The following is a 16,292-nucleotide window of genomic DNA, read 5'->3' on the forward strand; positions in this document are numbered from 1 at the left end:
GATTCACAAATAACACACATCAGTACACAGCACGTCACAACACAAACATGTACACATGCATTGCATGGCTTTGCGTGCAAACACAAGGGTCAAGTTCCTTCTCTCCATCTTTCTCTTTCATCTCTCTCCCTCATTCTCTCTCTCTCTCTCTCTCTCTTGCACAGCACCCTAGGAAGCAGAGGGAGGAAGCTGAGGAAACGCTCCCTGCACACACTGGAAGCCGAATGCTGCTTGGGTTTAATCTCATTACAGTCGGTGCCTCGGGCCTCCTCCTCTCCGCCTATTTATAGCACCCTGACTGAGCGGAGGGCTGGCCCACACGTACGCTTCAGTAGCCCGGCACCGCTGACACTGCCACGGATGCCACCGCCGCAGCTGGCCGGCCGTGAGTGACGGGGCGCCGCGGCCAATGGTGGTTGGCAGGGGACCGGGGGAAAAAGCTTCGTCCTGACCGCAAACAAGGTTGTCGGGATGTTGGCCTGGGGAGAAGCCGCAGCACCCAGCGCTGTGCCGTGTTCTCCCTACACAGAGTCTGCTAACATGCTTTATACTTCCTCTCTTCTCTTCTCTCTTTCTCTCTCTCTCTCTCTGTCGCTCTCTGTTTGTCTCTCATGGTTTCCCTCTTTACATCTTTGTCTCACCTCTGCTGTCCTCAAACTACCTGTCTGCCCCCACAAAAGGGCCGGGGCTGGAGCCTGGCTTCCGAGCGGAGCAGACAGGGTCTAAACACAGACGACGACAAGTGCCCTCATCTGTCACTGGCAATAAGCATCTCAGGAGCAGAAGGAGAGGGGGTGGGGTGAGCGAGAGAGAGAGAGATGGAGGGAAAATGGGAGAAATGGCGGGACAGAACGAAGGCTGCCTGTCAACATCACATTTGATGCCAATAATTCCACTAGTTTGCAAAGGGCTGTTCTTTTTTTTCCGCATCCGACAACTATGTAAGCCTTTTGAGAAGGCATGTGGAACCTGCCTGCAAAATTAAGGTAAAGGCTGACACAGAGCGCTCACCATGTACATGTGCGAAATGATCAAGAACAGGTAGTACAGAGGGATGATAAGAAGCAGACCAGCTCAACATTGCCGTTGCTAAATGTGCTGCTGCTGCACACTCGCTGTCTGTGCGCATTATCTGTGGCCCTCTCCTCTGCATCAGATATGACTGCTGCCTCTTTACAGATGACCTGCTTCGGCTGTCAATCAAAGTCCACTGGAGCGTTACACGCTGCTGGTGAAACAGTCAAAAACAGACTGGCGTTAGTCACGATACTTCAGGAGAGAGAGGGAAAGAGAGAGAGAGAGAGGGAGAGAGAGAGAGGGAATGGGAGAGAGGGAAAGACAGAAAAAGAGAGGAAAGTGGAGACAGAGGTAAGGAAAGAGGAAGAGAGAGGAAAACGGAGAGGAAAAGGATGACAGAAATAGGGAGGGGGAGAAAGAGGGGGGACTAAATGAAAAAAGGACAGACTTTAGGGGGTAAAAAAGGAGAGCGTATGGCACAAGAGGAGAGCGGAGCTCCTACCCTTCAAGGCTTTCAAACCATTAGACGGCATGACCGATGGCCGTGCTATGCCCATGTTACTGACATGGGCTACTCTGAGAGATCAAAGGAGACAAGCTGTGTTCACACTTCGATTTGGTGGAGGTCAAGAGCTCAATAAATGGCTCACTCTCCCAGGGGGCAGGCGGTATCCATTACTGGTAACACACTCCAGCTTTGCATGCCCTTTATCAGGTGGCCATACATCAGAGGCAACAAAAGCACCTCATCCATAATGTAAACACTCTTAAGTGCCCCGGCTACTGGTCCTGTGGCTATTTATTTTCTGCTCATGTTTTTTTTTTTTTTTTTTGTTTATTCTGACTTTTGAAATATTGTTTGCTGGAGCTTGAGATTGGAACTCTGCTATACTTCTGCTATAAGTGTCAGAAAATAAGATTGAAACAAAGGACAAAATGTGGTGTTATGCTATCAGTGCAAGTGTCAGAAAAATGTCCAGTGGTCTATAAAGCTGCAAGTGCAGAACCCAAAGGCGTCTCTCGGGAATTCCTGGTACCATCCCTCAGTCTATTTTGTTCGCTCAACAAAATGTTGCTTGTCTGCTGGTTACGTAATACTAGTGAGTCAGAGGCAGCGGTTTCCAGTCCAGTTCATATCCAACCAGACCACAGTCAATCCCAGGAGAGCCAAGCCACTCTCCTATCTCATAAAACGCACTCTCTTTCTCTCTCTTCTCTATCTCTCTCCCTCTCTCTCTCTCTCTCTCAAACACACACACTTGAACACTCAATCTTAAATGTGCAAACACACACCCTTAAAAAACGTCCTCCCTTTCACTCTCCATCAATCTTATATGCACAAAGCTATCTAACCACATACACACTATAAAAATCAGGTCCCCCAACAATGCGAGTGTGGAACTAAATTGCATTGCCCCTGCAGGAACAGGGAGGGCCTTGCATGACGCTCTTTATTTGCTGGCCATGGTGCTGGGCGGCTGAAAGCAATAATCAAATGAAGGTGAAAATAGAATATGGGACATGGGAATGATGAGAGGAAATTAGAGTTTTTCTGAGTCGCTCTGATAAACCTGTCTTATTCTTTCGCACATTTCGCAAATGCTTTTGCACATTCATGCAAAATGGTATGTACAACTGCCTAGTCTGTTTAGTCCTAGCCCCTAAAACATCTAAGGATCTATTCTTTGTGTAAGTCATGACATGCAAACTATTTAAACCATACAATTATTATTATGTGTCAACCATACACTTCATTATCAGTTTCAGTGACATGGCCTTTTTTGAATGTTTGCAAAATGTTTTGAATGTTTGTCATTCCAACCTTGATTGAGTGATTGATGGTGTTTAGTCATATTTTCACCTTTAGGCTTTTCCGCAAACAAAATCCTACCTGCCTCAAAAATCAGCTTTAGGGATCTCAGTCATAAGACTGAGACAGGGTTTGTAAGAAACAGCATGCCTAATTGTTGGTATGTGGCCATTTGGGTCAATGTAAACACCTTCATGGAATGGGTTGATTGAAAAGAATGCTGATTACTGCTACACACATTTGATTCTGTAGTTTATCTAATATCTAAGACCTGTTATGAATGAAAGTAAAATGTGTCTTTTTTATACTGACAACATGGCTAAGAATTTGAACTGTCTTGGCTCTAGTCAATGACAAAAGGACTTCACCTTCTGGTGGCTTACTTTTGAGAAGTTAACTAATAATTTTGAGTGATTTCTGTGCTTTTTGAAATTTTAAGGATGATGTACCAAAACCACTGAGAAAAACTATTACGGTATTTTAATTAAAATGGGAGGGGTAGGGGAGTGTGTGGGAGCGATTGTGGATGTGTGTGGGTGTGGGTGTGTGTGTGTGTGATTACCGTACTGTACAAACAGTGTGGTGCGGTGGGGCGCGTTGTGTTCAGTGAGTGCTGAGCAGGCTCCGTATGGCGCCTGGCGACACATTCTGCTGATATTACAGCCATCTGTCCTTCTCCTGTCAACAGGGCTGCCACTTTTGCATAATTATCCAGTGGGCTGGAGGTCTGGGCTTCAGCCAGGGGTTTCGACGAGAGGTGCTGCTGGGGTGGGGGGTGGGGGAGGATTCTCAAGGGGAGATTATATTTCATGGCGGACGACAGGAAATGCTGTCTCATACACAACGCCAGCAGACGCAGCCTGCACTTTCGACAAGCAACGCGGTTCTCGTGTCTGCTTGCGTAAGCCTATCTAGAACAGCAAGAGGGAGCACCTCACTGATTTCTCCTTCTCTCTCTCTCTTTCTTTCCCTCCAGTCTAACACTTTAGTTCCCTTTATCCCTCTGCTCGATCCCTCTTCTCTCTCTCTCTCCCTCTTTCTTTCGCTCTCTTTTTCTCTCTCCCTCTTCTCTCTCTCTCCCTCTTCGCTCTCTCTCCCTCTTTCTTTCGCTCTCTTTTTCTCTCTGCCTCTTCTCCTCAGTACCCAGCACCATCTTCCCTCTTAGTCTCTCTTTCAGGGAACGGTCCCCATGGTGTTGCCTCAGGTGCTGCCCGCGCTGCTGTGAGCTTGTTGGCTCTGTGGGGATCCGTGCTGACATGTGTCTCACGTCCGTCTTGTATTCGTCTCGCTCCAGTCCCTGAGTGACAGCGAGTGCGGCAGCAGCTTTCTCAAGGAGTGCCCCGCCCCGGGCTGCTCCCCACACCATTCTTCACCTCACCGCTTGCCATCAGCAGGTGAGAATGTGATTCCAGCCCAGTGCTCAGAGAGGGGGGCGGGGCAGACTCTCCCCACCACACCCCCACTTCCCTCCCGTAGGAGGAGTAGAGTTATTCACGCCTCCACCAGACCTCTACCACAGGCCCAATTTCAGACACAGTGGTTTTACACAATTTCACACACACACACACACACACACACACACACACACACACACACACACACACACACACACACACACACACACACGTACACACACACACACACAATTGCCATCCTGTCTGCTGGTATCTTGTTGAGAGACACCGATCGCATTAGTCGACGGTGCTCCCAAGTCATTCCAGTTATTTTCGAGTCCTAAAAAGGTATTTCTCCAGAGATGCCTCAACAATCATGAACAGCCTGCTGATACTGGGAGACAGCCTCACTGATCACTGACAATGGCCCACTGCAGTGAGGCTATGACACTCACAGGGCTGCCCAGTGCAACTTCACCCCATCGATTCGACTGTATCAATGAAATTAAGTCCTATCCACAGATTTTTCACGGCAGCTTACGATCATATGCAGCCCACAGATTTGTTTGCATTTGACTAAACCATGCTGTCTTCAGGCGCCACACTCCAGAAAAGATGTCCTTGTACACAGAGCGGCCAACCTCTCCTCTCGGCTGAATCTTTCCTGGCTGTGCCCGCGTCTTTCACACTCGCCTAGAATGCCATTTTACAATGCGGCAGGTCTGGAATGACCTTGTTTAGTGGGCTTAGCCACAGCTACATTAGTGCACTTGGTTGATAATAACTGAACAATAGAGGGCCTGGCACTCAGCGGCTGTGACTTATCAGCTAGTGTAGCTCTCTAAGCTATTAGGCGGGAGGGGGGGGGTGCATTGTTGGGAGGCAGTTGTATCATTTCTAGAGATGCACTTCCAGAGGGGTATGAGAAGTTATAAGCACCTGCACGATGTTTAACAGTGGGCAGTTCACCCAGACACCAGGGGAAATTGAGAAGGGAGGTTGGGGAGTTTGTGAGTGTGTGCGTGTGCGTGTGATGGGGATGAGATTCAAGGATGTAAGACGGCGCGAGAGTCAGAGAGAGGGAAAGAATGATCTCACAGGACAAAAGTGTGAGAGTGGGAAGAAATGATAGATCCAACCATGTGATTAACACAGCGGTAAGTACGAGCAGAAATATCCGAGAGAATCCGAGAGGCTTCAGGGACCTGGGTGAAAAACAGGCCCACACAATGGAGAGAGAGAAAGAGAGAGGGGGGGATCCAGAGGACAGTGGAGAGAAGAGAGATATACAGCTGATAGGCAGAAGAAAAGAAAAGCTGGAGATAACGCACCAGCAGGATGATTGAGAATTGTCAAGATCGAAGTTGGTAATTACTGTGGACAAAGCATCAAATGGGCTATGTTATTACAGAAGGACAGAATGATGCGGGAAAGACAGAGAGGCTTGTCAGGGAGGAATGCGTATCAAAACAAGACGGCGAGTGACACTTATGTCTGGAAATGGGCAAGAAGACACAATCGCAAGAAGACTGAATCGCAAGCAACGTGATTGAGTGATAGAGCCTGGGGTCCATTATAAAATAACTATAGACTATAAGAACTTTTTTTCCAGGATAAAAACATGGCGATGAGAAATACTAAGGAAGCAGTCAAACTGACATGTTCAGCATAGGGAAGAGTGGGGTAAGATGAGCTAGTAGTGTTGACCCACCACCCGTATCTGGGCAACCATACACTATTTTTGTCATGTGACCCTAATTTTTGTTTGCATTGTGAATGAAAAACAACTAATCTGTGGATGTCTCTTTAAAAAAAGTAAAAAAGTTTCATTCAATTTAAGACTTCCATGACAATTTTTTTATCCTAGCGACCAGGCAAACCAGTTTCAAGTGACAAACCTGTAGACAAATAGTAATTATGTATTTAATGAACACCAATAAAATAAGCAGAATGGGGTTATTAATTATTAACAATCGTATTTCCAAATGTATACTATTTTAACCTGCTTGATACAATAGTAAGTACCTCATGGCCAGGGAAGTGCACAGGAGTGTGCAAAGGTTGTTTGGGCAACTGCCCGTTTGCCCTCTTCGACTGAAGTTGCACCTCCGAAGGAAATATATATATATATTTGCGATCAGATGACGGGGGAGCGGCAGCGGCCGTTAGTGAGAGTTTAAAATTATATTGTGAAAATGTGCGATTACATGACGGGGGCGTGGCACGCGCGGTTAGTGACAGTTTAAATTATATTGTGAAAATTTGCGATTACATGACGGGGGCGTGGCAGCGTTGAAAAAATATTGTGTTGCCCCTCTTTTTCCAGGGCAGAGCAACTGGCCTTCAAAATTCCTGTGCACGTCCCTGCTCATGGCTTACAAAGAGGAGGACCCTTTTCTGGGGACCCCATTTTTGTTGTATATTTGGGTTTAGCACATGGTTGAGGTTTCAGTTGATGGTACACATCTAAAGTTTTGTTGTATGCATTCGTTTTCTTTCTGTCCCATAGTCCCTTGGCTATAGGTCGACTTAAGTAAAAAAAAAAAATTGCTCATCTTATCATCATCATGTATTAAAAACTGAACAGGCAAAGGACGACCACAAGAACTACCACCCCTCAGATGGACGAGAGAGCATGGGAAAGCTAACACTGAACATGTGCAGCTACGTGTTGCTTCCACAGGCCGCCATTTCCCAAGGCCAAATCATAAAAGAATCACTGTGCTCAACATTATTCCACTTCTCTTTTAACTAGTGTTTAGTGAGACCTCAGTGAAAACTCATTACTCATTAGTACTCATTAGTACTCATTAGTACTCACATATACAAACATATGCACAACACAACTCTTTAAAACGTACATACATATACAAACCTTTGTATATCTCCCTTTTTACCCTGCATTTCAAAGTGATATTTTTCAACATTATTCTGTCAACGTAATAGAATCAGGGCGGGAGAAGTCATCAAACACCATGGAAATGTTGATATTAACAGCAGCCTTTTATGACGCGGGTCCTCAAAATGTCAAATAAAATGCAGCATATCAGCGCAGCACAAAGACATCATGAAATTATGGTTTCTGGGAAAGAACAACAGACTTTTTTCCACTCTTTGTAAATCAGTATGCTCTGAATTCCCAAGTGTGGATTGTGGGTGGATTTGTGAAGTATGTACTTACCCTACAGTATGTGTATTACAGTATGAACCACACAATGCAGTTGTTAAGGTAATTAATGACAGGTTCTAATTACCAGCTTAACGAGATTGCTCACCAGCAAATCGGTAGCCAAAAGAGCACCCAGGTTTTTATCCATGGATAGCTACGTAGAGAAGTAGATGTGAAAGAGGGAGAGAGAAGAGAGAGAGAGAAATAGAGAGAGAGATTGACAGAGGGGAAAGAAGAGAAACCTTGATTTTTGTTTGAAGGGAAAGACAACCTTGGATGTTTTCTGGAAAAAAAAAAGAATGGTAACTCACTAGTCACACTGGCGTTAGACTAGCTCTGGCAAATCAGCGTTGATTGAAACAACAAATATGTTTGCTGGTACATATTCAATCAACACAACACACATCAGGGATTTAGTCTCCCCTTTGCCTTTTTGGGCAAAATGTAACAACTTTACACATCCACAAAATGAGTAACCATAGCAACAGAACTGCAGGCAGAGCATTTTGTGTTCTGTTCAGCGTCCATTCTTTCCCCTGTGGAAAGTTCCCAGAGTGCAATGGGCCATGGGACGAGATAACATTCATAAAGATTCACCGTTTAATTTGATGGAAGAGTGGGCTACCATCAACATGTCAAACATGAACCAACAGGTACACACTGATGATAGTTCTGCCTTTTATGTTATATTACATTTCCCAACCATTCAGATGTCGCCACTAGTCACAAGCATGAGTCTTTCAAGATATATCAACAACAACACCAGCCAATGCAATCAAAATATAGTCAGACATTACAATTGCCTTGCATTTAAGGATAAGAGACAGCTGATGAATAACTATAGCCATGTTTTCAAACCCTTCTCTGTGGGTTTTGAACAGTGATGTTGCACATTTCCTGCTTTGTAGATGGCACATCACAACTTCAGAAAGCAGAGGACATTTCTAAATCCACTTCTGCAGAAACAGTCAAGCAGTGTCAGATACCAAGGCCAGTTGCTTGGGCACAACCGAAAAGAAGGAGAAAAAAAGGGGGGGGGGGGTTCTGTTCCTCTGTGTGGGAGGTGCTCGCATACTACTCGGCCTCGTGTAAACAGGCCATGTTCCATTAATGTTTTATTGAACGAGCAGCTGTGCATGAGACAGTGTCACCCACCCACACTGGACTGAGCTGGACTGAGCTGAGCACTAGCCTGGGGTGGGTCATAGGGGGAGAGTGTATCTGTGGTGGTGGTGGTGGTGGTGGTGTGTGTGTGTGTGTGTGTGTGGGGGGGGGGGGGGGGTCATAGGTAGAGAGTGTATCTATGGTGGTGGTGGTTGTGTGTGTGTGTGTGTGGGGGGGGGGGGGGGGGGACATAGGGAGAGAGTGTATCTATGGTGGTGGTGGTGTGGGGGGCACCAACAGCAGTTACCAAAGCTCCATGACGCCAGAGCAGAGGAAAGCAGAGGAAAGCAGAGGAGCGTCAGGGTGGGGCATGAGGGACCCTGCTTCACTCTGTCCCTTTCTCTAGCTGTCAATATGGAGCAGGAACATCGCCCTTACACGCCCTCGTCCAGGGTGATACCCCCAGAACCCCCTTATCGTTTATCAAATGCGATGGTACTCCAAAAATGCAGTTTACACTACACTATGGGTTTGAACGTCACATTATCTCAAAGACACATTTTAGGCGCACGTTGGTGGCAGTAAGACTATGTGTGAACTGGCAGCATACCGCATTTGGTGAGACAAAACATGATCGTTATGCCATTATCTGTAAGTAATGTTCACAACAGTAACCTGGTACAGCATCTGGAGTGAAGGCAATTGCAGGAATCATGTTAAATATGTGTACTCTGGACATGATGAAGGCTAGGCTATTTAATTCAAAGTAGGCTAGAAGGCTAGCTAATATTTCACACAATGCCACAAAAAAGAACAGCTTATGTAGGCGACTGATGGGAAATATTTCCAAACACTGTTAATGACTTAAGAATATAATAATCAAGTGCCTTGTATTATTAATGATCTTATATGAATCATGTGCTTATGAAAGCAGGAACATGGCTTTTCTGTGCGTGTGTGTAACTTAGATTATTAGGTGCCACTTAGTCTGCATATGTACAAGAGCATGTTTAGACCAGAGGCTGGGAGTGAGCCCGATTGCAATTGTTGTTGTTATTTGTTGTTGTTTGTGTAATAAATATACTTATATGTAGCTCTGGAGTCCTGAGGTAACTAGGGTACATTTTCACCTTACAGCGACGGTATCAATAATAGATACGTGTCAAAGCCAAATTCGAAGTATAAGTGCATAATGAAATTGTCTTGTCATGGTGTTACGCATCTTACTCTCATGTCTTACCCCACCAAGAAGTAAAACACAACTAAAATGTTTTTCTTGAAAATAGCAACATATCACAGTTTGTATGTTATTTTGGTAAAACGTAGACACTTCCACCACCACAACCAACTCCTGACCCCCACCAACCTCACTACTGTTTAAACCCTGGTTATGGCCCTGAGTGGCACCCAGGGCATGTGCCATATGTGCCGTACCTCAGGTACGCCCACACTACACACACACATCTCCCTCCAACCATCGATCCTCTCCCTCGATGGTTCCGAGCATGGTTGCAACAAACCCACTCAAATTCACTACCCCAGAGCCACAGTGACACACTGTAAGTGAGCACAGCAGCACACACTTACAAGACACACACATCAACACACACAACATTTCACACTTCACATAAAACATATGGAAAGATGTATAAAATGTGCTGAATTGGTTGATATGGATTACCACGCATAGAAAGACATACACCACATGCTGACTGTGAATGCTGATGATAACATCTTTGTGGGAAAAAAAAAGAAAAAGATAGAGAGAGAGAATAAGGGAAAGCAATGGAGGGGATTGACAAATTGCACATTATACCATTATACTGATACATCTTTCCACTCATCACAAATACACTCATATAAAAAAGTATACACACTCTCACACATACACACACACACATACAACCAAGGACACCATCACACACATACACGGATATGACGTCTCCCCTCTGTGCCGCTCTGCTCTCAGTGGGATTGCAGCAGGCCGAGTCGGTGCCACTGCACTAATGCACGGCCTGGCCGGGAGCGTGTCCGGGGGACTGGAATACAAATCAGGTTCCAGAATCCCATCAGCCCCAAGCTGGCCGTGCTCCCAGGAGCCTGCCGCGCAACCCGTCTGTGGCCCCGGCGCAAAAACAAAAAAAACCTGCCAGGATGGGGGCAAAGCCTGAGAGCCCAGCCTTCCCAGAGGCCAATTGCACACACAGGACTACGTTATTACAGTAATAATGATTCTGTTTGCCACAGCGCCGCTCCGCACAAAACACTCGGAAGAGATTTTGTATCTCCCTTTCATTACAGCAGTGGCGGCGACAGCGGTAGCTTTAGTGCGGCAATATGAAAGCGTTCAGACACGCAATTTAACACTGCCTTTCCACAGATTATCTGAAACATCGCACCTGGATAAAATAGAGAATAAAAACTGCCGTGTCAGGGTTTGGAGTCAGCATAACTGGACAACCTTAATGCTGATGAGACTGTGTTCAAAGTTTGAGTGTATATGTAAGACGTACTTTTTTTTTTTTACCAGCACAACGGTGTGCCTATGATAGAGGGAACAGGGGTACATTTCGATACCAGAGGCTAAGAGTATGGTAAATGTTTTCATCATTAAAAAATAAGCCTTTGCAGTCACACTAGCTTCAAAAAGGGTAAGAAATTATCAACTGTAGAACCTGAACCACGCAAGAACATCAAACACCATGCCAGAGACGCTCACGCACGAAAGCACCCACTAGACCTTTGAAACCATTTTAAGCGTGCAGACTACATTATCTTGCTTTTATCAACGCTATTTGTTTAACGCTGACAGGAATATGGCGTTGAAACACTATATTCTATTTATTGCTGCTTCAGAGTGGGCGGAAGGTAGGCTACTTGACAGACTTTAAGCGCTTTGGAGTCATCCACGCTGCAATGTCCAAACACGGCGAACAGTTACGCATAACGCATCATCACCAAGAACCCACGCGTCCCGCCTCACTAAACAAAGCTCTTCACAGCTGTTAACCCTTACAACCGATTTCATAGATTTTTCAACCAGTTTCGGACCACTTTCAGATAGCCTGTTTGTAATTATAATATACCATGGTGAACGGGAAGTGTCACAGAACTTTCTACTTTACCGTTTATTTCCCACGCAATTCCCGATGGATGTGCTTGTAGTTCCGTGGAAAGACGAGGGCCATGACATTCGAGACTTCTTAAGCCCCGGTCGGTCACTCGTGTCCATAGCATTGGAGCGCTCGATTTGCCGGTGATGATGCCGGTCTGTATCGGAGTATCCACGGTGTTTGATTTTGATGGGTGTCCGTGGCTGCCGCCAGAGATGTTGCGGGGGTTTAAGGGTTGCTTGCCCCTCGCGAGGTACTGGTAGTGACAGAGACAAGCTCTTCTTCGAGCAATGTTGAGGTTCCATCATAGTGCAAAGCAAAAGATATCTTTAACTTAAACTGTAAGTGTATTGGTTGCAGTCAAAGGGTGCAATATGGCTGTGTTTTCGTTAATCTGAAAAAAATAAACGTTTCTCTGTCCATAACTGTCTTTGTCCTCCACTAAGTAACGCAGCTGAACCTGGGGATCTCAGTCTTGTGTTGCCCAACATATGTATTTACTGTAGCGACGTAAACAAATTATCTAAAACTGATCACAGTGTGTAGATGTCCGTCAACGGTCTGCTCTCTTGCTTGTGTTTCATTGTGTTCCGGTGACCATTAAAAGTTATATTACTGGGGGGAAAAAAGATAAAAAGGGACCTCACGAATCAGTAAAATATTCTCATGACATTTAATGAGAGACTCTCACCAGCGCAGCATCTCCTGAAGTTTTTCGCCTTGTCGTCCATGGCGCATTGATTCACTTATTTACAGCACAGTTTATTGCTTTTATCAACCCCTTATTGCAGATTCCCAGACCGCTGGCGCTGTTTCCTGTGCAATGCGGGATATTATTGCTGCTCCCAACGGCACATGTCTGTCAAAGCTCACTCGTAATCATTCCGTTGCCAACCGGAGCCATAAAACTCTCCAAATTGGGTGTCGATCGTGCATCTGGAACTACAGCGACTGGAACTCGCGTTCGATGTCCAGGGATTCACCTTGCGCCTCCATCAATACCCCACTTTAGACTGGAAGTATCAGCACACAGAGAAATGTATCCAAGAGAACATCTTGCACCGGGTTGTGTGGTTGAACCAGCTTCGTAAAACCGCACGACTCTTCTTCTTGCTCCTCTCTCTTGGGTTTCTTGGACTGAAGCTCCAATACATTCCTAACACGAAGCAGTTACTGAAAAATCCCTCTACGTCTCATTCGAGCAAGCCCTCCTTCTTTTTCCGATTTGTCGACAGATGTTAAATGATGGCACTAGATAGAAAACCATTCTCTTTCTCTCTGTCGCTCTCTCTCTCCTCTTTTTTCGTACTCTCTTTCTCTCTCATATGTTGTAAGAGCAGGTTCACGTACTCTCCGTGGAGCCCAATCTACCTGTGAACTGGATCAAATCCTGTGGTCTGCTCCACATCCTAAACCCAGTCTCGGTAGCCTTTGGAATGAAAAGCTGAACCGTTGGCCAAGGCTTAAAAACTAGCTTACCAGTATCATCTAGCCTACCACATAACTATGGTAGAATTAAACCCATGCCTCTATTTACAGTCATTGGGACTGGCTCAGATATTAAGCCCGTGGTAAATGGACAAATGCCAGTGGAATTCATAGAACCGCCTTTTGTTGTCCGAGGTCCTGCTAGTTGTCGCAGTATTTTCTCCTGATGTGAGCTGTGACTTTGATTTTCCTTACCGCTTTCATCATTAATTGGATATTACAGTCATTGGATGAAAAGAACAGACAAGCCTTTTAGTGACTGATGGGTTTTCAAAAGGAATTTGTCGTGACAGACGTAGAATAGAAATTTCTGGTGTATATGTTCCTAAACTGGTGGGCACAGATTGGCAGTGGGGTAGGCTACATAAGACGTGGTGCATCGGTGCAACTTTCTTTTTTGCTTCGTGATCATAGTTTTGTTGATCAAAAAGTATCAGACAGCTTTAAAGTCACAAGTTTGACCAATTCATTTTTCCTTGAAATACCACCCCGAATGCAGGGTTGACGCTTTATTCATTACACCGGCAGATATGTGTTAGAATAATATGTCGATAAAGCTGTCGGAAAGTGTCAGTTTACATGTGAGATAATGCGCGTTTCTTATACCGAAACGTAGCTAATAGCAATGCATTTTCAAAAGGTCAGGTAAGGTCAACGTGAAACAAGAATGTTTAGTAGGCCTACCGTCTGGATGCATGTGGTCAGTTTCAGGATGTGTCTCAAAGGAATTAAATCATCCCAATTTGATCTATCTTAAGTGGAGAATATTATCATTGATAATGTCATGTTGAATGGTTGCACTAACCTCCTCAGACTGAGCGAGGCCTAACAGTAGTTAAATAATCATGTTAACTGAAGCGGTCAAATATTTAAAAATGTTTGTGAGTCAGCTGAACGAATATCTTTTCGGCATCACACTGGCTTTTTCGTAGTGACATTGATTAATTCCCAATTACTTTCGCCTATCGCCCGCTTCCAGCAAATCTTGAAAATACAGTCCAGGGCGATTCACAGGAGCCTACACAGGAGGCAAAGCGTGTTCTTGACACGTTCTTGACAAGCGGAGTTACCTTCAAACCACACAGTACCGAGCAGGCAATCTGAGAAGCCCAGTGATTCATGTATGTGTGAAGGCATAGAACAAGATGCGTGTGGGCGCGCGCACGCGTATTTGAGTTGGTGTCTATGAGTGTGTGTGTGTGTGTGTGTGTGTGTGTGTGTGCGTGTGTGTGTGTGCGTGCATGTACGTGTGAGTAAGTGCGCGCGTGTGTATGCCTGTGTGCGTGCCCGCGCTTCACAGTGGGTCGAAGAGCTGGCATTCATACTTCGTGAGTCTTCTGCAGCTCGTAGTTAATTTAATTGAAGAAAGGATTAATATGACAAACTCGGACAAACGCGTCCATATATTAACATCCATTGTCCAAACCATAATTGAAATGTCAAAAGTGCTCTCAAGATGCATATTTTGTGCATATTTTTGTTTTTATATCTGTGTTCTTAATATGTATGTTTTTATAGACTATGCAGTATAGGTTATGAGTTATTCCTCCATTATTCCTCCCCACACACACACACACACACACACATACACACACACACACACACACACACACACACACACACACACACACACAAACACAGTGGTTGAGTGAGTGTGGAAATCTGCAGAAAATATATGTGGCTTGGCGATACAAAAAAAGAAAGAAAAAAGATCCTTACATGGCGGGGGGGGGGGGGGGGGGGGTTATACTGTAGCAGGTTACTGTTTTGAACGTTACTTACAGATCATGGCATATTGTTTTCTCTTATCAACTGCGGTATGCTGCAGTTCAAAGCCACCTGCTGCTGTCAACGTGCGTCTTTCAAATGCTGTCAGAAGAAGTGATGATGCAAGGGGCTGCGCTTGCGCCCTTTCACACAACTCTTACACACAGCGGACAATACATAAAAAGTCTAAATTAAATAAAGCCTGCATTTGTCACAAAAGTTTAGTTTTTATCCCGTTGTATTTTCTTTTTAGATCTAAAAATATTACCTGTCTGGACCTCGGTGACCTGGCTGGTTATGGGCAGGCAGGTAGGGATATTAAATATGTATCTGCTTCTTCAGCTGACAGAGAAGAATACGCCTCTGCCTCTCTCTCTCTCTCTTTCTCTCTCATTCTCTCTCTATATCTCTCTCTCTCTCTCTCTCTCTCTCTCTTACACTCCCCCCTTCCCCCACCCCCTCTCTGTCTTTGTAAGCCAGAGTGTAACTGAGAGTGAATGTGAATGTTTTTGGTGCAGATGTCTGGTCTGTCTCCTTGTCCACTTCATGAAACAGAAGAGCATGACATGCATTAGATGAGTGCAGGCCAGTACTCATTGTTTCTGGGCAGACTCTTCGGTGTATCATTATTTCTTGACTTTAAAAGTATCCCTAAATAGCCAGCGTCTGAAAAGGCTGTTTTTTTTTCTGCGGTGCTGCTGGGGGTGGAGCAGTTTGCGCATCTTGGCCGGAACTCTGTTACCTGACTGATTATGTTCTTGGAGTTCTTCATCCAGTCCCAGACTGCATTGTTACACTGCTTCTACTTGTATCTTAGATAGAGTGTTTAGAGGGTTAGTAAATAGAAACACTAAGCAGGGTTAATTTGGGTCTGCGTAAGTTGAGAAGGATGTGGTTGACTTTCAGAGGGGGCATTGGACTTTTATTGGTTTCTAATTAGATAAAGTGAACGTCTAGAGAACCGGGTGTCACATGCCGAGGGTAATCTCGGGCCGCTTGCGGGGAGTTAAGTGCCGTCTTCACCTCCACATGGCTGGGCAACTTCCCCACAGCAGCCTTTTCTCGGCAGCATTAGTTACAGATGTCATTAACATTGACTGCTTTGTCAATTATCCGGCTAGGAGTCAATAATGGCCACTCCACTGATTATAGTATGAATCCCTACACTTTTTCCGCTCCGTGCAATTTCTGTGTTCGATTGATAGATAATGTTAAGCCGATGCATCTCTAAACTGTCACAGCTTTGCTGAAAAAAATAGGCCTAAGAAGATCCCCTCGAAGGCGTTAGCGTCTTGTGTGTTGAAGTGCTTCTGTGCATGTTATGTGCTGCGTTATATTTTAGGGGGAGAAGACATGTTTCTGCAGCGCAGTCAATACCAACATTGCAGGGGGAGTGCGTGGGTAGAAATATGAAAGGCAGAAATCTAACT

The 16,292-nt window shown here is 45.1% G+C and overlaps 1 protein-coding gene across 1 annotated transcript in view; it reads right to left on the reverse strand.

The window, feature by feature from the left end:
* Positions 1-11,915, reverse strand: part of pde4a (phosphodiesterase 4A, cAMP-specific) — a gene marked incomplete at its 5' end in the record, with an annotated part of 48,996 nt that extends 37,081 nt beyond the window's left edge. Inside the window, one exon of the mRNA XM_080856049.1 lies at positions 11,620-11,915. Coding sequence (XP_080712175.1) covers positions 11,620-11,915 — 296 coding nt within the window. The remainder of the gene's footprint in view (positions 1-11,619) is intronic.
* Positions 11,916-16,292: the final 4,377 nt, after the last annotated feature.

Source organism: Sprattus sprattus (genome assembly GCF_963457725.1).
Source record: "Sprattus sprattus genome assembly, chromosome: 18".
Classification (NCBI taxonomy): Eukaryota; Metazoa; Chordata; class Actinopteri; order Clupeiformes; family Clupeidae; genus Sprattus; species Sprattus sprattus.